This window comes from Martes martes, assembly GCF_963455335.1.
Source record: "Martes martes genome assembly, chromosome: 8".
NCBI lineage: Eukaryota > Metazoa > Chordata > Mammalia > Carnivora > Mustelidae > Martes > Martes martes.
The window spans coordinates 137,964,234-137,984,494 of NC_137895.1; the positions used below are offsets into that span (position 1 = coordinate 137,964,234).

Sequence of the window (20,261 nt, forward strand, 5' to 3'; positions counted from 1 at the left end):
CTGCATGATGTGGAGTATCTCTTCTTCTGCCCGTCCCCTATGTATCTTCTTCGGTGAAGTGTCTAACTAGTTTGTTCATTTTCTTATCGTAAAGTTTGAAGTTTTTGTGGTTGTTGGCTTGGTGTATTTTAGCTAATAGTCCTGTATCAGATGGGTCTTTCGAAAATATTTTCTCCTAGTCTTTAGTCTTCTCATTCCCTTGAGGCAATTTCTTTTTTCTATTTTCTTGATTTTCCAAAGTGAGAATCCATACCATGTTTCCCTAAACAAAGTCCTGGTCAGGACAGACTTGAGCAAAGCTTAACTCGAGATCCATAGATAGGTTTGGGGAATATTCCTGAAACCTAATTTGTGTGGATGTGTATATATATACATACACTTTTGGGGGGGAAGAGGGCCCATAGTTTGTATTGGAGTCTCAAAATACTCAGGATCTAACTAAGATCACATATCTGAGTGGACCTGAGGAACCACTTACATCTGAGACATCCTCAGGCTTGTGGTTGGTTCTGGAGTTGTTCAAATATGCAGGCAACAATCAAAATTCCTTTGGATCTAGGAGACTCTGGAGTCCTCTGAAGCGAGGGAGATTTTCTTTGATAGGACACTTCCCTCAGGGGAATCGGGCTCAGTGGACAAAGAGATGCTTACTCTTTCATAGGTATTCTTGAATGGTGCTTGAGAAAAGCCCAAGGAGATGGAGATACCATGTACCTTGAATCCCTTGGACTTCTGAGCACAATGAAGGCCGGTTTCATCTCTAAGGACAGGCAGGAATTTTAACTGATGAGTATGATGAAGACAAACTGTAAGATGCCCGCTTTGCCTGCATCTCAGTTACCAAGATTGACAGATGGAAGCCTTAAGCCTTCCACAACTAGGCATTTTGCTGATGTTTGCAAAATTAATTTAGTAATATTACAGTTAGTTATATATATATACTGAATAACCAAGTACTGTGGTAGATCTGCATACTGAGAAAAGCATAAACAGAAAGTAGACCCAGCTGCACAGAAGTGACTGGTCACCTGAATCAGTTGAGGAAATGTCCGTCTCAACAGATTCCAGGGTGACCAAACGACACTGGCTTCCCACTCACTGCCCAAGTTAATTTGGGTGGATGCCTTAGCTTCCCTGTACCACCTTGTGTGCACACACCCAGAGTTTAAAAAGACCTTCCCAAGCAGAGACTAATTTTGCTCAAAACATATAAGCACACTCACTGAAAGAAGTTGGAAAAGAAAAGAAAAATCAGACTTACTTCAACAGAGCCTGAGTAGTTTTAAGGCAAACTGAGAAGTCAGTAGATAGAAACTGATACTGTGTATCATGTACATAATGGCTATTGGCTGGATCCATGATTAGGAAGTGCTGACCCAAGGAGTTCGCTGTATCAGAGTTACTAGGAGGGAGGGTTTACAGTGTTCACAATACAAATGATCAGCCCTCACTCCTACCACCTTCTCCCTGGGATCCTGAATCAGTGAAATGGGTATTTGCAGTTAGAGTTAGGGATAGGCCCACTTACCTTTTTTTTTTTTTTTTTTTTTTTAAAGCACCCCTGGTGATTCTGATGCCCATACTGGTTTGAAAACTAGTAGCCGGATCATCAAATGCTCTCAAATATAGACGCAATTTATGAAGTGTTCATTCCATGTAATTATTCAGTTTCCACGTAATTATTTTCTCCCTTGTATGAGCCAAAGGAAAATAGAGCTTTTGATTAAAAAAAAAAAATCATTCCACTAATAGCATTTAAACTTGTTTCTGTAACTTCAGAAGCTGATAAAGGTAATTTTGGAAGGAATATTCTATATAACATCTCTAGAAATGATCAGAAATCTTGCTTTCTGACTTTTTAGATCACAATGGTTGGTGTAACCTATACTTTTGACTTTGCATTTCCAAACTTAGAAACCTGAGATACTTAAATTAAAATCTGAAATTAATCAGGATGCTTTGCTATTAGCTTTACTAATATATCTACAATGTGGCTACATGTTCAGTGGTCTTCAATCCAATAGCTATTTCTGAGTATACTGTATTCTAAATGGTGTAAGAAATTCACAAAACTTGTCCTTATAATTCAGTCTTTCCCTTACCATCAATGAATTTCAAGGATTTGTTTATGATTTTTAAAAACTTTTGTGAAACTTGTCATTACCTCCTCTACTGAACTAACACATCCTGGCAAATGTCCCCCAATATCCACCAGCCAAGAAAACTTTACGGTGATTATGTGTGTGCTTTTTTTTTTAATTGTATAATTCATTTATACAGAGAAATCATTTGGATTATCTATTTACAGTCTTTTTCAATTTTCATTTCCACTGGCCAGATAGAGTTCACATAATAGTCAACATTTACTTGAGTGGATCACCAATATAGATCTGCCATGACATAGGGCTTTAGTCTTCCTTCCTTAAATACTATGCCTCATTTGAACAGAAACATTTTACAGGAAAAGATTCATTAGTCTTTTTTCCCCTCTTGTGAATAAATCCACCAAAACTGATCTAATATGGTCAAATTTTCAACACATTTCATTGTTTCCTTTCAAACCCATAAACCAAGGCAAATAAAAGTCACTTCCCCCAAGCCTTCTACGACTTACTACACACCCTCAAGTTTAGCTTTTACTATCTCCTTTCATGTTCTGGTGCAACCAGACATTTTTACTTTAAGACAAAACTACTCACTCTCTTAGGCCCTCTTTTTTTGTGCGTACAGTTTTTCTAAACTTACTATCAGTCAACTGCCTTCCCTCTGGTTTTTTAGACAACACTAAAACTTTCAACAAAAACCTTACGGCGTTTTTCTTTCGATAGTCCCCAATACATGGGAGTCATTTCCCATGTATTCACCACTCTGACGTGTTACACTTTAAAAATTGCAATGTTCTTAATTGGCTCAAAAACAGTTATGGCTTGGTTTCACTTGGTAAAGTTAATATGATTTAAAAAAAAAGATATATATATATATGTACATATATATATATACACACATACGTACACACACATTTTTAATCAAAGAAGAAAAATAAAGACATGCCAATTTGAAAAGGCAAAGGCATCAAAGTAAAAAAATAAAAGCAGACACTAAAAACTACTTTACAGATTAAAAAAATTAAATAATTGGCAGGTTAAATGGATGAAAAATGAGGAATGTGCAGTGAAAAACAAATATAAGGCATTCCAGTTGATAAAATGGAGAACCTGGTAAGTTTTATGCTTTGTTCTCCAAGGACTTTATGTTTCAGTGTAAGTTCTGAAATATCATAAACATATACTGCAGGAAGACTTTAGATGCCAATGCTACAATTTCAAATTCTGCAAACAAAGTTTATCAGAGAAACACTGGTAAAATCCCAGTATTTGTAAAACTTTGGTTTTTGGCAAATATTGTAAATATCACAATTGGCTGGTATTAGAAAATCATGATGAATGCAGGATAAGGAGAAAATCCATTTCATAAATATTTCATTTGATTAAAAATATCAGGTTTGCATGTTCTAAATAATCTGGGGAAAACATCTTAAAAAAAAAAAGGCTACAGTTTAATAGCAATCTGCACGTATCTTTAGCTGCCATTAAAAAAAAAAAAAAAAAAGGAACAACCACCCAAACCAACCAAAAACATAACAAATGTTAAGACTGGTATTAAGCAGTCCTGCAGTGCTCCCATGCTCACATTACAAGAAAAAACAAACTGTACACATTTATAAATAAACAGTCTCTCAACCAGTTAATACACAGAACTTCCTTTAAACCAGAGTCTCTTTCCGTTTGCCACTGAACTGGGCTCTGTCTCTCGCCTTTCGGAAGCCAGGCTGTGTTTGGTGAACTTTCGCACTCTTCACGTCCTCTGCTGTGTGCACTGGGCAGCCGCTCTCTGAAGCGTCTCCAGTGATTTGGACCTGAGTCACACTAGATGCCGTGGACGCCCTTCTCTGGGCTCGGACATTCCCAGCAGAGGGGCTGTTCTCCTCGCCCTCCTCGTGGAGCTCCGGCAAGCCCTGCGGCTCGGCTGGACCAGCAGCCTGCTGGAAAGGAGCAATGGCGGCGCGGATGCAGTTGAACCACTGCTGCTTGTGGAACACGTCATTGGCCTGCAGAGTGTGTGACTGGCCCGGAGAGGGGTCTTGGAAGCGAACTCTAAAGATATTTTTAGCTAGAAGAATAAAAAATGTAAAAAAAGACTTTTTGAAAAGTTTATTGAAAAATAAAGTCAGCCTACAGTCTTAATATGGGTGGTGGTGTTCCTATCCCAGGCCCGCCCATTAGGCAGACACATTCAGTAAAGCCCACCAGTCACTTATGCGATGCGCCTGCGGGTGTCAGAGCAGCAAAGCACCTGACACCTGTTTCAGGGGCCAAACAGGTAGGTACAGGACAATGACATCCATTTCATTAACAACTTTTTGTGTAAGGACAGAATTCTTAAAGATTAAAGCTAAATTCATTTACACTCTGAGTTTCTGTTTATGTAAACTACCTTAAAGCTTGTATTTTTACCTTTATCTGAGTTGCTGAAAGCCCCTCGAAAGGACCCTCCCATCCTCACGTCTCCATCCTGCAGGTCTTCCAAGACCAGCTCTTGGACAGGGATTGGCTGCCGATAAACCTGGTAGGAGTGACGCTCATTTCGTGTAACAGGCCGAGTCAAAACCAAGATGTCTTGAAACAGGAATATGTAAAGTTTCTAGAGAAACAAGAAATACATCCTAAATGTGAAACTTTGTGATTTTAAGTGAGTGAAATCCATCCTTACAAATGACCTCATAAAGACCGTGATTTCAAGGCTACGCATGTTCTACTTGGAGAACTTTTCTAATCTCAGAGGATATAAAACTTATTTTTATCAGTATGTAACATTAGATTAAGGAGCACCTGAGTAAACTCCATGCACCACAAAGACCTACCAGTAGTACCACACCTGGAAACACCAGTATTGTATACCAGTTTTCTAACAAAATAAGGATTAAAAAAATGCAGGCTGGTAAATGTTAATGGTTCTTTTTGTCCCACACAAATGTAAGCTTTATAGAACAATTAGGCTTCATGATAGAAATCAGAGATGTCAGGTTTCAACTTTTTCCGAAAAGAACCTCAACTTATAAATTGGGTTTCTAGGGGGAAACAGGTGATGATTACACTTGTAATGAGCACTGGAGATGTATGGAATTGTTGAATCACTATATTGTACACCTGAATTTAGTACTACCCTGTATGTTAACAAACTGGAATTAAAATAAAAACTTAAAAAAAAAAAACAACAAAAAACCAAACCCAAATAACTGGGCTTCTTTCTGAAAAGAAAGAATGAAAAAAAAAAAAATACCATTCCACTGGGGTACCTGGGTGGCTCAGTCGGTTAAGTGTCTGACTCTTGGTTTTGGCTCAGGTCGTGATCTCAGGGTCATGAGATCGAGCCCCATGTCAGGCTCCACGCAGGGCATGGAATCTGCTTGGGATTCTTTCTCCCTCTCTCTCTGCCCCTCCCCCAGCTCAGGTGCTCTCTGTCTCAAATAAATAAATAAATCTTAAAAAAAAAATTCCATGCTTACATTTTATTCTAGCAGGTACTTTTATAATTAATATTTAAAAAATTAGTTTGCATTCATTCAGTCTACTGTAGAAATTAGTTTAGTGGTACTAAAAGCTACTTCCATCACTATATACTCTTTGAAAAATTTTCTGAAGGATATGCTTTTTTATTATAAAACTAGTAATTTATTTAGAAAGGAACTCCTAGCCAAACAAGTTGATTTATGCTTCAAAACTAAAAAATAAAGTATAAACTGCTCTCCATCAAGACATTTAAGTCATTCTGTCACAAAAGAAACCGAAGTTTGCTTTATGAAAGCTGTTAACATAAAATAAAAACCAGCAACCTTCTTTCACTGTCTGATGAATTTACTTTAAAGGCTGCTCCATGACTTAGGCAGAAAAAACTGAACAAGGTAGAAGGATGAAAGGAATCGCTTCAGATTAGTGAGTATGAAAATATGCTCACGTGTCCACTTTTATTCTTCAGCTCCCCGTGGCAGAGTAATACTTTGCTTGCTTCAATTCTAGGATCCTTCTGCTTTTCATCTAGATACTCCAGCTTGTCAATGTAATACTGGCATTCTGATTCACCTTTCTTCAAGTTGATATCAGAGAGAACTCCTTGTATTATCAATATCTAAAAATCAAGAAATCAATGAAGCATTTTCAGCATATTAACTTTACTCTGCTTCCCTGCAGGGCTAAAACATTCTATTAAAATGACTTAAAAGCTTGAAGGGACTCTAGAAATCTGACAGTTCAGTCAGTCCCTTCATTTTACAGATGAAAAAACAGCCACAGCTAAAACAGGTGATTTGCCCAAAGTTACACAGCTAGCTAGTGGAAGAGAGCAGATATTAGCATCTAGTCTTTTGATTAAAATATAGGTATACAGTGTGTTCGGTCTCTTTATTGCTTAGTGCATTACCATATTGGGTACTTAAAAAAACAACAGAACATTTCACCATGCTGCCCAATGCCTAAGATTTGAGAGTATCACACTGTATACCTTTCTAAGGCCAGCTAATATATAAACTTGAAAAACATACGAATCATTTACTGGACTTACAGCTTCCTCCAGAGGCTGAACATCAGGGTGGTCTTTTGGAGTGTGTCGAAGAATTTCTTTTAACAGTAAAGGGTATTTGACCAAACGACTTCGAGGAATATCTAGGAAGCTCCAAAGATCGAGTTTTCGGCTGAAAGGAGACTCAAGACATCGCTGGAGGAAGTCTTGGACTCGTGGATCTTGTTTCTTCTGATCAAGAAGAGCTTTGGCTGCCAGCTGGTTACTACAGTAGCCTTTGTAAGCATTCAAGCCTGGCAACTGAAGAAGAGTGAGAGAAAACATGGTATGATACATGTTTTTGTGAAAACAAATACAGAATTTACAGCTAATTCTCAAAGTTTAAATAAGCTGCGAAAATTTCCCTGCAGGTGATAATGGGGTAGGGTAGTGTTCTGAGCCAACATCAGAATGTCCTTTTCTAATTTCCCTATAATTTGACTAAATCCAACTGAAGACCCACGACTTCTACTTTCTCTCAGCCTCAGTTGATGCTTGTCTTCTCTATTCTCAGGGCATCTGAGCTCCTCTACCACGGGCATCACCACCCTTGAGACCGTGTATGTACCTGACTATCCTTTCTCTAGATTATAAATGTAGAGACGTCTGTCATCACTGAATCCCCAGTGGTCCCTCCTAGAATAGCACCTAGCATCTAGCAGGCACTCAAATGTTAATGGAACAAAACAGATAACATGGGAATTGTGTCCAAAGAGGAACATATTTTTAAAACAAATAAAATTGTATCATTCATAAAGTATTTTTCTTAAGTAAACACCATAACTTCTTACAGTGTTTACTTGGCATATATGCAAAAAACTATTCTGTGTAAGCCACTCACTACATACCCAGTTCACAAGAATGTGACCGATTTGCTCTACTGTTCCACCAGGTTTGGTTGCTTCTCCTATTCTTGCCAGTAAGTCTGAAATGCAAAAAAGGCAGAAATATCAATAACAAATTTATTTAAGAAAACAAATAATTTATTTATTATTTATTTATTTAAGAAAATAAATAATTCAGCACTAAATTAGAAGTTTAGATTCAAAACAACTTGTGTTGGGGCGCCTGGGTGTCTCAGCTGGTTAAGCATTTGGCTCTTGATTTCAGATCATGTCATGATCTCAGGGTCATGAGAAAAAGCCCCATGTCGGGCTCTGTCCTGGGCATGGAACCTGCTTGAGATTCTCTCCCTCCCTCTTCCTCTGCCCCTTCCCACCCCATCCCGTTTGCTCTCTCTAAACAACAACCACAATAACAACAACTTTTGTTAATGCTGTTCAGATACGAATGAAAATTAAATAGCATCTCTTACCTTCATGGAGAGGTATGTAAGCGTCCAAATCACCAAATATATGGGTGAGTTCCTCTTCTGACATAATAGACAGCTTTAACATAGGGTCATGGTAGGCCTATCAGAAGGGGAGAAGCATGTCACCAAAGAAATCAAGCAAATAAAAGATGATGAGAGACCTTCCCTGAACGCAAACATGACTAACTATATAAAAGCTACGCGTGGATTCTATTTGTGATACATAAAAGAAACTACTCAAACACATTCTCTTACTGATATTCATATTTGAAGAGATTTGAAGCCATATAAGAAGTTTATAATTTGTGAAATATAATTTCTTGCAACTAGGGCATGTGATAAAAAGTTATTTACTGACCTTTCTTGCAAGTTTGAGATCCTCAATTAAATCCTGTTCACCTCGGGACATTTCATATATTGCCTAAAGAGGAAAAAAAAAGCCAGCAAACATTATAGGTCATTCCTTCTTTTGAGAAAGGAAAATTATAGGCAATGGATATTTATCATTATTTAACTGATGTTTTGAAGAGTGCTTTTTAAAGTGACTCCGTGTGAAAACTATAATTCAGAATGGAATCTCAAATAAGAGGCTGCCATTATGTCTTACAACTTTACTCCATTAGAGTTAACTTTAATGACCACCACTCATGAGTGCTGCTGCTCAGCGTGGGTGATGGGCCACGACTGAGATATTAAAGCACAGCTGATTTCTGCCTTAAGCATTAGTTTGCTATTCTTCTGACAAAATACTTGTTTAAAACACAGAGACGATTTTTTTTTAAGTATAAGCCAATAAATATAGCCTTGCTACTGAATGCCAGCTTACCTCTTGACGTTTGATTTCTTTGGTAGTTAAAGACTCTTTCATATTGACGTCTAACATCTCTGACCACAGGACGCTGCTTCTCCTTTTGGCAGGTGTTGGGACTGTTGATCTGCTTGATAACTTCTGGGCAGAAGCCGGGGATCTGCTGTCACCACGAAGGGTAAATGACTTAAAATTAAAAAAAAAAAAAAAAAAAGAAAAGAAAGAAAGAAAGAAAAGAGAAAGAAAGAGGTAAACAAAAGAGAGAGTTAAAGGATATAGTAATTATATATATGTCTTTTTCTTAAAAAAATAGACAAATTAAAAACAAAGTTCTGAGAATTTCTCAAGCTTCAATCTACCATTCTAAAATATTTATCAGCCAAAATTACATTTCTGGGAATAAAAACTATCTAAGACTGCTTCGATATAAGATGTAACTTAATATAACGGAGTTATATAAATACCGTTCTGGTAAAAATATTCCTTACTAGCATGTTAAAAAAAAAACCAACAAATTTTATGTTTAAATATAACAGTGTAAAACTGTTTGTACAACTCAAAGAAAAATACAAATTTTAGGCTTCTGTAAAAAGTCCCCTTACTACATTACTCACCTCCCAGCCCCACCCCTTGCTTACCTGAATTGTTTGACCGAAGCGCCGGACTGCTCCATTTCTTACAGGAGAGATTAAATTTGCCAAGGATGTGACCCGAGCGAGAGGTCGAACTCTTTTATTGCTTGGCTCCTGTAAAAACAAAAACAGATTACACTAAATGTGTGTTTAGGTGTAATGGTTTCAAACAAGTTTGGACAAAGTTGAACACTCTCAAAAACCAATATTTGTACATTATAAAATAGAGAAACATGAAACTCTGAAAATGAATGTTGTCCTTTATTGTTAAAATACTAAGAACACTATTGAGTAACAGTAAACTATTAAAAAAACTAATGGTATGAGAAAGGCCAGCTAAGTATCACTTTGAGAACAGAACAAATATTATCACTACACAAAAGAAAAACTAAAATGAAAACAAAGACACTAGATTCCAGAATTCTATAGAACTCTTTAGGTTAATATAGAGAGTCACTTTTAAAAAGTACCTGATTATTATGAAAAATTTCAAACACACACAAAAGTGAAAAATAACAGCATAATGGATCCCAGGTACTTATCACTCAGCTTCAGCCGTTTTTGGTGTGAGAATTTGCTTCATCTATTTTATTTTATTTTGCTTCATCTATTTTAAAGCAAATCCCAGACATCGTATCATTTCATTCTTAAGTACTTCAGTTAGAGAATAGCTTTTAAATGAACCTATCTGCTGCTGGAACGGGCCGGCTCCGAAGGAAGAGCATCCCTGTCACGGGATGTACGCAAGCAGAGGCAGGACAGGGTTAGGAGAGAACTCAGGGTCTGGATCAGACTGACTGGGCCCAAATCCTGGTTCTAGCACTTGCTAGGGAATTTCCTGGGCCTCAGTCTTCTCATATGTGAAATGGGGTTAATATTAGACCTTCTCTTCTATAGTTGTTACGAAGATTAAGTAAGATATGTTCAAGTGGCCTGAACAATGCCTAGAACACATTAAGTTTCTGCTATTACTAACATTCTTAGAAATATTTCCACTTACTACATAAACACTGGGATTTATGAATAATTAGGTTCTCTTTCAAATATTTAATTTGTTAACTTCAAGGAAAAATACATACAAGCTGAGAAGAAATGGTTATTCTACACATATTGTCTCAAAAATAATACCTTAGTAAACACATCACTTAATCATTCAAGAATCTCAAAACTTTACAGATCACATTATTTTAATTTTACTGCTAGGGAAATGGAGGTACAGCATTAGGTGACTCCTACAGCTACTGAAATAAAGAACATCAGGTCTGTCTTTTTACATGTCTAAGGAATATATTTATTTGTATTTGGTGCTTTTGACAACTGTGGCATACCTGGCAAAATAATTCTGATGATAATTCAGAAGGATATATAATTAAAAATTAAAAATAAAATAAAAATAAAGATAACACGTAAAAATAAAAATGACCATTTAGAAATGACAGATGAAAACTTCTTTTCTAAAAATTCTTTGACATGACTAATGTCATATAAAAAAGGGGTGAGAAAATGGAGTAAAAATAGTCCCCTTAGTGTAATTTAAGAATATAATGGCAGAAAGAGTTAAAATTCTCTGGAAAGAACCTTCAATGATTTGAATCTTCAATGACGCAAGGCCTATTATAACTCCTAAAGGTACACATTCATATCAGAAGGGAATGTGACTTACTAAGTAAGGAGACTGGGCAGATAAGGCCTTCAAAGACCAGCTCAGGTCTTTGAAGGCCCTAAGAGGTAGAGTTATAGACCAACTCTCTCCCAACCAAGTAATTAGCCCCAAAGTAAAACTTTGAATATAAAACCACGAATGTGCAAATGTTAAATGAACTAAAAAAGAAGCCTTCAAGATATGTAGTAAAATGACACACTGTGTGGCCAAGGACATGTGCGGATGCCTTTACAACACACATCTGTGCAAGACTGAAGTGACACGTGCATGGGCAGAAGGTCCGGCAGAAGGCATTCCTTTCTATTTAGTAAAGACAGTACAAAGAGTCCTCTGTTTGGGCAGAGATATAATTACCTCCTCACAAAGTAAGATATGCCAATGCTGACTAGAAACAAAGCAGTTGTCAGAAGGTTCTGTTCTACTTTTTGGAAACAGGGGTTAATTCCTCTTCCCTGTTTAAAACGTAACAAATCTGACTTCCTAATAAGTCACAAGATCAGTCATTTCAACTTAAAACATCTTTGGAAATGTGCTCTTCCCAGTGAACTTGGAAAGAAAAGTTAGTTTGGATGGGAGGACAAGATTTTTGGGCCTATTTTATTATATTAAATCAGGTTAATGATAAAAAATTCTTATCTTTATAGGATCAGTTACTGGTCAACTACTTATTTCCTGGTAACTCAAAATTATGTGGTATTTAAAGTTAAGACTACAGAATTCAGGTTTAATTGAATGTTAATTATTATATAATAATTATATAAATAATAAAATGTTAAATAAATAAATAATACAAAGTTAAAAGTAAAAAAAATTAAATGTTAAATACATCTAAAACATCTTTCTGAAATTAATATGCAGTCCGTTTAGGGTGGTGGGATATTTACGGTGAGCAGTATTTGGTAGTTAAATACGTTCTACAGCTCTTCAGGAAGCCATCTACCTCCCATCTTCACAAGGGACACGGCAGTCTTAGTTCATCTTATCTCAACTGTCTTGGTAGAGTCCCAGCCTAGCTCAGTCACTAGAGCACAAGACTCTTCAAGCGCCCTGGTAAGTCAGTCAGGCAGTGCAGTACTAAATCAGGAAATGGGGGGCGGGGTAGCTACCTCTGTACTTTTCACACATGTTTTTGGGGATCCAAAAGTAAAGGACCCACTCCCTCCCTAAAAGGACACATGCGATGAATGTTTAGGAGACACAACACAAACTTTTAGAATATATATTTCAAGAGTATGAAAAATTTCAATAACTTGAAAAGTATGACTGAAATGTAAAACTGAAGATGGTTCACCTCTAACCTTAGGATACGTATACAGTATTTGAGAAAAAATATCACACAGAGGAAACTTCTGTAGCAAAGTGACACGGATTAGGCAGTCACCTATTATATTATGGGGTCACCTTAAAGGATGGAACAAAAATTTCTTTTAAAATACAGGTTAGGATTCCACCTACGTAAGCTACAACCAAAAGGAGTTTTTCTTTAGAGATCCAGATGAACCGTCCGAATGATCTTGGTTTGGTTATTAAGAACCTAAACATTAGCATTGGTAACAAAACTATTTCAAAGACAGAATTTTTTGAGAACTGATATTACACCCACATCTGCCACTTTGCACACACAGGATGCAGGCACAGTGTTTCGAGGTAAGGAAGGCAGAGAGGGGCAGGAGTCTACCTGTTTCACCATCACTCAAAATAAGGCTTACGAGGTTTTGCTGCCGCTGTTATTACTGTTCTGCAGTGCTATTAACAGTGTCATGGTGAATACAAAAAGCTTAAAAAGAGCCAGTGCAGATGGTGAAACTATATACTCTCCTCAAAAGACACTCTGAACATCTATGAGAATAAACAAGGAATACCAACAAGATTTCCATACACAAGAACTTTCTCCTATAGCCAAACTTCCACCAGGGCCAAAGTTCACAGAGATGGAAAAATACCCCAATACCCTGAACATAGATTTATGTTGTTTATTTTGGCGAGGTTTTAACCAGACTATCTAGTTCAGCCAGGCAATCACATGTGTTATTTTAGGGTATCTGTTTTTAGACCGACTTTTTTTTTTTTTTAAAGATTTTATTTATTTATTTGACAGACAGATCACAAGTAGGCAGAGAGGCAGGCAGAGAGAGAAGGGAGGAAGCAGGCTCCCTGCTGAGCAGAGAGCCCGATGCGGGGCTCGATCCCAGGATGCTGGGATCATGACCTGAGCCGAAGGCAGAGGCTTTAACCCACTGAGCCACCCAGGCGCCCCTTTAGACCGACTTTTTAACCAATTTATTCTGCTAATCCAGTTGTAAACATAACATTGTTAAGATGCATTTTAAGTCTTTTACTAGGATGTACCTTGCACATAAAAACAAAAACATGGAAAACTTGTGAATGCAGTTTTTTTAAAAAATAAAAAGTCTTTTTCTACCAACGTCATGAAAGAGACTAGGAGGGTCTCTTCTATAGTCAACCAAATCAACACTTAAAAAAAATAGGGGCTCAGTCAGTAGAACATGAGACTCCTGACCTTGGGGTTATGTGTTTGAGCCCCACAATGGGCATAGAGTTTACTTAAAAAAAAAATCGTAGTTAAAAACAACAAAAAAACAGTATATATCTGGGTTTATTTGTTTGGGTTATTGGATGCATAATCTTCTCTCATTGGCAAGAACTTTAATAAGAAGAAAGAAAAGAAAAAATATTTATAAAAAGATAAAAGAGTTAAAATTACATAGGATTTCTTCCCTTTCTACCTAGAAACAGTCAAATTTAGTCATTTATTTAAAGGCTGTTATTGCTAGTACTAAGAACCTAATAACATTCCGGTGTTTTAAATCTTTGGAATAAATATATGTCAGAAACATGGCTGGTGCCTGATACCAACCAAAAAAGACTAGTTCTTGATGGTCCAAAAGATGATCAGTTTCAGTATTTACACTGATGACCATACATGATTTGCCCTACTCAAAGGAAATGCTTACACATTAGAGAAAACTGAAACACAAAAGCAAAAACCAAAACCAAACAGGAAAACAAACAAACAAACAAAAAAACAAAGCTGAACCATACCAAATGAAAGCACAACTCCTAAAGATGGCAGCACTGGAACTACCAGATGTGTGTGCGTACGATACATGGCTTTACTGAGGTATAGGACAGACTGCACATATTGAAAATGTACCATTAGGTAAGTGTGGATTCAAGTACATAACCACAAAACTATTACCACAATCAAGATAAGAAGTATATAGTTAATTGAACACAGGAACACTATTTCTGTCCTCTAGGTGATAATGTAGTATATACCATAGAGTAAGCAGTAAAAATAAGAGGATCCATATAGTATTAGATCAACTGTCAAAATTAAATAAAATGGCACAAAAATCACTTGACTTATTTTCCCAAGCGTTCATAAAAACTTTTAAAAATCATGACTTCAGACAATTAAAGCAGGGAGGGGAGAAGTAACCTAAATAATGGTTTGGTGGTTTAAATATTTTAATGTTTTTTCCTTTCAAAAAAAAAAAAGTTGCACACATAAACTTATTAGATGTGGAAAGAAAAATAAAAACAAGGACGAGGTCAGACAGCATTTTAGTTTCCACTTGTTCACTAGTGTGAAACTTGCACTGAAGGTTTTCTTATTTTCCTTTTACCCTGTAACACAGTTCCTCAGACTGGGTAATATAAGCGCAAGTTAAAAAGAACAATGTATTAAGCATCAGAAACGTGACCAATTTAACCAAATTTAGCAGCATACACATTTAAAATCCTTTTTGCATGAAAGTCTGTGTACACTCAAGCTTTGCTATGGAGAAACCTATCCATACAGCAATCCCCAAACCTCTACCATAGAGCCAGACCCATCTCAAACCTACACAGAAATCAAAATCCTACATTTTAACACTAAGACCAGAAGTTAAGTTTAAAATCACCCCGTTAATAAGCTGTGGAAAATCTTCGAAGCATCAGGAAGCCTTCCTGTGGACTCACCTCCTGTTCTCTGAAGGACTGATTATTAACGTCCAGGACTCGTATAGTCCTCTTGATGGGCAGCAGACCTCCAATCTCGTCATGAGCCACCATGCTTCCCTCAGTGGCCCCGCAACCCCTCAGTCGCTGGGAGCTGAGCCCGCCCTACAGCGCGGCCCGACCGGCGCCCAGGCTTCCCCTCCGAGCCCCCGGCTCCCGGGCGGCCATCCGCCTCCGCCTCTCCCTCGCGCCGCCACGGCTCTGCGGCAGCCGCGCGATCCACCCAGGGCTCGGGGCTCCGGGGGCGGGGCTCGGGGCGGGACCTGTGCACACGTGACCCGGCGTCACTGACCCGGGCCCCGCTCTGCCGCTCCGTTTTCTCCTGCAGGCGGCGCCAAGAGATTCCAAGAGATTCGGAATTTCTGCGGCATCTCAAGGCTCGAGGGAACCTTAGGTTAGTGTAAGGGTTTTCCTGGTTTCAGAAGCATTCCGGAAGGGACACCAATTGCTTATCTAGGTTATCTGCTCTAGTCCTCGCCACAGACGGGTATTTTTCTCTAAGACCCTATCACCTAGAAAGAAATCCAGGGGCGGAAACGACAACCTCAAGGAGGAAAGCTGTCAGTCAGAGTCCAGTAAGTGTGTGCACCAGAGAAAAGCCGGATTATTCAAGGAGCTTTTAGCGCGAGCTTATTCCCCACCGCGAGAGCAGCCAGGCCTTTCCTCTGTCCCTGGGACCGGCCGGGTGGGCCCCGCGGGCGCACTGCGGGCCGCCCCGCCGGTCAGGCGGCTCTCCCACGGGGCGGCGGGGAAGAAGTGCGCTCCCTCAGATGTCACCGTCGGCGCTGCTCGGACTCGGGGGCGCATTCCTCTCCTGTGTGCCTGAGAAGCTTGCTTCCTGTGTAACAGATGTTTTACACCATAAATACAAAAAGGTGATTTCTAATAACGGAATCCTGCTCTATTCTGAAATGACTAATCTTGATAGGGTCCTAAAAGAGTCAAAAGGCCTTTTTTAAAAGGTAACTTGCACTTTACTGGTAGAGAAATGAGGTCCACAGAGGTGAGGTAACTTACCTCAAGTTAGGCATTAATGAGTCTCTGGACTGTCTCTGGACAGTCTCCTCTTCTCTGGAAAAACACCACTTATGTCGATTTGATAGGGCTGCTGAGAAGCAGACTTTCTTCCTCAACAGAATGTACTGTATCCTATCTTGGAAGGTAGGATGTTATCTTAACTATACACTACTATGGATGATACAATGCCAGTAATTTGCAAAAAAGTTTCCGTTCTCGGGATTTACTAGGATCAGAAAAATCTGAGAAATCTATGTAGAAGGCACTATTCTAGATACTGTAGATGATATAAAAATAGGTTTCATATTTGCTCCTAAAGTGCTAATAGACCATTATGTAAAAGTAGGCTACACAAAGAGATAACTCGTAACAGACAGCTTTTGAAAATTCCCACGTAAGCTGTACAGCCAGCTACCAAGTGCCACAGGAGTTCAGGAGGAGAAGCCACTTCCAGCAGTCTTCTGAGCAGAGATGGGGTTGGGAAACATGCTACAGAAGACATTATAAGATGTTATTTGACCGGTGCTGGAAGGCCATGTTACGTTCTTCGTAGGCCCAAGTAAGGGAAAAGTGCAAGGATTTCCCAGAAGAGCATGAAGGAGTGAGCTCACAGATTGCAGTCACGGGCTGTGGGTGAAGACAGATGAGCAGAGGATTTTATTGAGCAGGTGAGAGATAACAGAAGTTATGTTATGTGTAGGCTGATCTACCAGATGGTTTGAAAAATGACTGGGAACATAATACAAAAATCACAATCAGTTATCAAGAAGTTGCCCTAAGGTAGGCACAGTGGGAAAGGAAAAGGATACATGCAAGGGGCCACACACTGAGAAGTCAAAGATGCCTACAAGTTTAAAGTTAGGAAGGGAACTATTAATACACATAAAGAAATAAGGAAGAATGAGCTTTCAAAGAAAATTCCGAGTTTCATTTTTAGATCTACTGACGTGGTGGAAGAACATGAAAATGAAAATACTGGGCTAGTACTTGGAGATGCTGGACAAGGACTTGAAAGAGGCCAGAGGGCAGATTTAGACTGGTGAGTCACATACACAGGGATCAGAGTGGAAGCTAGGAGTGAATGAGATGCTTGGGAGAGAAAATCTGGACAAAAAGAACAAGGGTCTAAAGATCTAACTTTGGAGAGATGCCAAGGGAAAAAAGACTTATGCAAAAGGATAGTCAGCAGAAAAGAAACATAGCAAGATGCCAAAGGAAGAAAAGGTGTTAATTACAGCAAAAAGGTTAAGAAGGGTAAGAAAAGATGAATGGACTTAGTGATTACAAGTTTCATGAGGCCCTGGAGTGTGCTAGTTCAGTGGAATAAAGACAGAAGGTATACCAAGGAGGCTGAGAAGTGAATAAAGCAGAATAAATAGTGAGCACAGACTATTTAGAATGACAAATAATCTATAAAAAACAATTTACTAGGGTTTGCAGGACGGTGTAACTTCTTATAGGAAGTATCATGCTGCTCTTCTATAAATACCAACGTACTCTGTAGTCAAGATGATAATAATTCATCTTTTTGCTCTGAGATATTTAAAAAAAATAATGGTGATTAGCTATATCTCATCATCTATCCTTTATTACCTGCCCACGCCTGTCACACACATGTGGCTATGTTTGGCTTTAAGGCCGGCTGACAGTGTGGAGAAGTCAGTACTATACAGCCGTGAAGTGGAAGGAGCTTAGCGATCGTCAGAGCCCATTCCCTGATTCATAATTTATAGGTAAGAACACCGACCTGCTCAAGCCCTCAAAAAGAGGCGAGGCTAGAACCCACGAGTCTGGTTCAGTTTCATTGGCTTAAAATGATGCAAGTGAGGCCCATACATGATGGCCACTGAGCTTCATAAGGGAATACAGTCCTTACACTCAGGGAGAGTAGGGAAGAAGCTGCTAGGGTGATCTCATGGATCTATTACCTGACATCTCTTTCCAGTGTTTTTCTATTTAGTTCTGAAAGCAGTACGGCCAAGATAGTAAGAAGCGATTTCTCTCATTTCTCTCCTTTAGCTGAGGAAAATGTAAAAACTAAAAGCCTACAGGAGCCACATAGGATTTAATGGTGATAGTCACAGCAACATAGGATTTAATGGTGATAGTCACAGCACAAAAATCCCAGTTCACCAACCCTAAAATCTTCATTTCATTTTGAATGTTCAGGGTTGTGGTCCAAATATAACTTAGACAATTGTAGATAGCATCTTAAAAAGCAACAATGAACATAGGATGTTCAATGAGCACCTGATTGATGAACCTGAGAGGATCCTGGCGCCAACAATGCTCCATAAAATCAGAGAGCTGAACAGGTCCTTTGAGGTCATTAACTTATCTTCTGTTTTCTTAGGAGGAAACTGAAGAACACCAGTGAAAAAAGAAAAGGAAAATGTGTGTCCTGTCCCTGTGCTAGGAGCTTCATGCATGTGACTTACTAGGCCAGCTTTATGAAGTGTGTTATTAGCGCCATCTTACAGATGGAGGAAGCTGGGACTCAGACAGGGTAAGAAACATGTCCAAAGCTGCAGAGTTAATCAGTGGCTGGACAGGCTTGAGTCTGGTCTGCCAGCTCCTGTTACAGTACACCTTCCAGGTAAGATGGGAAATGCACCGCTGTTAGCACACGCGGTGCACACTCGGTGCTCAGTCAGGGCCGGCTGGCCGGCTTTCCGTGAGATGGGTCTCCTGGTCCCAGCTAGTGTTTGTGAAATAAATGGGGACACTATGCAGAGAAGGAAATCATAAAAAAGTTGAGAGATTATTTGCCCTATAGGCTTTTTATAACAAGGCAAGTAAGTTAAAAGATTATAAAATAGTTCCAGCTGCTTCAGTTTTAGAGGAGGTCCTATTTCAATTGTTTAATGTTATTCACAGCTTATTAAGGCATGACTTACAAATATTACTAATTGCATAACTGAAGCACAGATTGGTTAAGTATCTTTTCTTTGCGTAGAAAATCTAGAACTTATAAACTTAAAAACTGAGTTTTCTAGGAATAATTAAGTCTGTAAAAGATACCAGTTTTTGGTGAAAATACAGGTTTCCAAAGACCAATTATAGTTATAACCTCTGTTCTTCTGCTTGTATGGAGCCTTCGATGCTTTCTTTCCTAAAATATGAAGAAGGTAAAGAGAAAGAACATTGCTTCCCTTCTATAGAGAAAGGCTACTTACCTTTTCTCCTCTTTTTAAGGTGAAATCAGAATTCTGGAATTCAGATAAACTAGAGTTGAAGAATAATCATTACTTTTTCTGGTCTGGAGACTGCTTGTTTTTATTTACTTTTGCCCGGAATAATAAGTAATTGGAAATTAGGCGAGGAAAGCCCTATTACAGAAAGAGAAAACAAAGTCTAAGCTCTCTGCTGACCTCTGCAGGTGATATTTTGAAATGCAATTCCCAACCTGCTTTCTCTCAACTTTGTAACTATGTTTGTAAGGATCTTATGTAGATGGCTATATCAACAATCTTAATCTGTAGAGAAATATGGATAACAGTACAATCTGTTTCTTCAGCCCTTGTGTAGCTCTCATGTTTCATATTACAAAATTAAACATGTTTTAAAAGCATATAAGTGTATGAAAGTTGCCACAGTTCACAAGAAATATTTTAAGGGCTTTTTCTAAATACAAGAAAACTATGTTCCACTTCAAAACTCTAGAATTTGGGGTGCCTGGGTGGCTCAGTCCGTTATGTGTCTGCCTTCAGCTCATGTCATGATCCCAGGGTTCTGGGATAAAGCCCCGAAGAGGGCTCCCTCTCAGCAGGGGATCTGCTTCTCCCTCTCCCTGCTTGTGTTCTATCTCAAATAAATGAACAAATCTAAGAAAAAAAAAAAAAAAAACAAAACCTCTAGAATTTAAGATTACAAATAACTACTATGTATTTCACTAAAAACAACTCAGTTTAAAAGAGAATTTTAAATCTTACTAAAGAAGGAAGCACTGATTCAAATATGAACCAAAAGAAACTTCTAAAAAAACAGAGTTGCAAAATATTTAGGAACTGGTTAAAAACAACAAAAAGGTGGGGCGCCTAGGTGGCTCAGTGGGTCAACTTTTGATTTTGGCTTAGGTCATGATCTCCTGGTTGGGAGATGGAGCCCCACATCCTCTCTGCACCTCCCCCACCCAAATAAATCTTTAAAACAAAACAACAAAAAAGCAGTTACTTGGACTAAATGAAC

At 38.5% G+C, this 20,261-nt stretch overlaps 1 protein-coding gene across 1 annotated transcript; it reads right to left on the minus strand.

The window, feature by feature from the left end:
• Positions 1-3,016: 3,016 nt before the first annotated feature.
• NET1 (neuroepithelial cell transforming 1) lies at positions 3,017-15,261 on the minus strand. Its single transcript, XM_080811357.1, has 10 exons — positions 15,018-15,261; positions 9,374-9,481; positions 8,754-8,921; positions 8,286-8,348; positions 7,931-8,027; positions 7,464-7,540; positions 6,619-6,876; positions 6,016-6,186; positions 4,515-4,701; positions 3,017-4,170 (listed from the first exon to the last, which is right to left on the minus strand). The coding sequence occupies exons 1-10, from the start codon at positions 15,108-15,110 to the stop codon at positions 3,764-3,766; spliced, it is 1,629 nt and encodes a 542-aa protein (XP_080667483.1). The 5' UTR covers positions 15,111-15,261; the 3' UTR covers positions 3,017-3,763.
• Positions 15,262-20,261: the final 5,000 nt, after the last annotated feature.

What these genes read in the sequence shown, in the direction of transcription:
- NET1 (XM_080811357.1), bottom strand. Translation starts at nt 15,110, where the DNA reads ATGGTGGCTCATGACGAGATTGGAGGTCTGCTGCCCATCAAGAGGACT. An exon ending in GCTTCGGTCAAACAATTCAG is followed by an intron (nt 8,922 to 9,373) that starts GTAAGCAAGGGG and finishes TTTAATTTTAAG; the next exon opens with TCATTTACCCTTCGTGGTGA. An exon ending in ATCTCAAACTTGCAAGAAAG is followed by an intron (nt 8,028 to 8,285) that starts GTCAGTAAATAA and finishes CCCTTCTGATAG; the next exon opens with GCCTACCATGACCCTATGTT.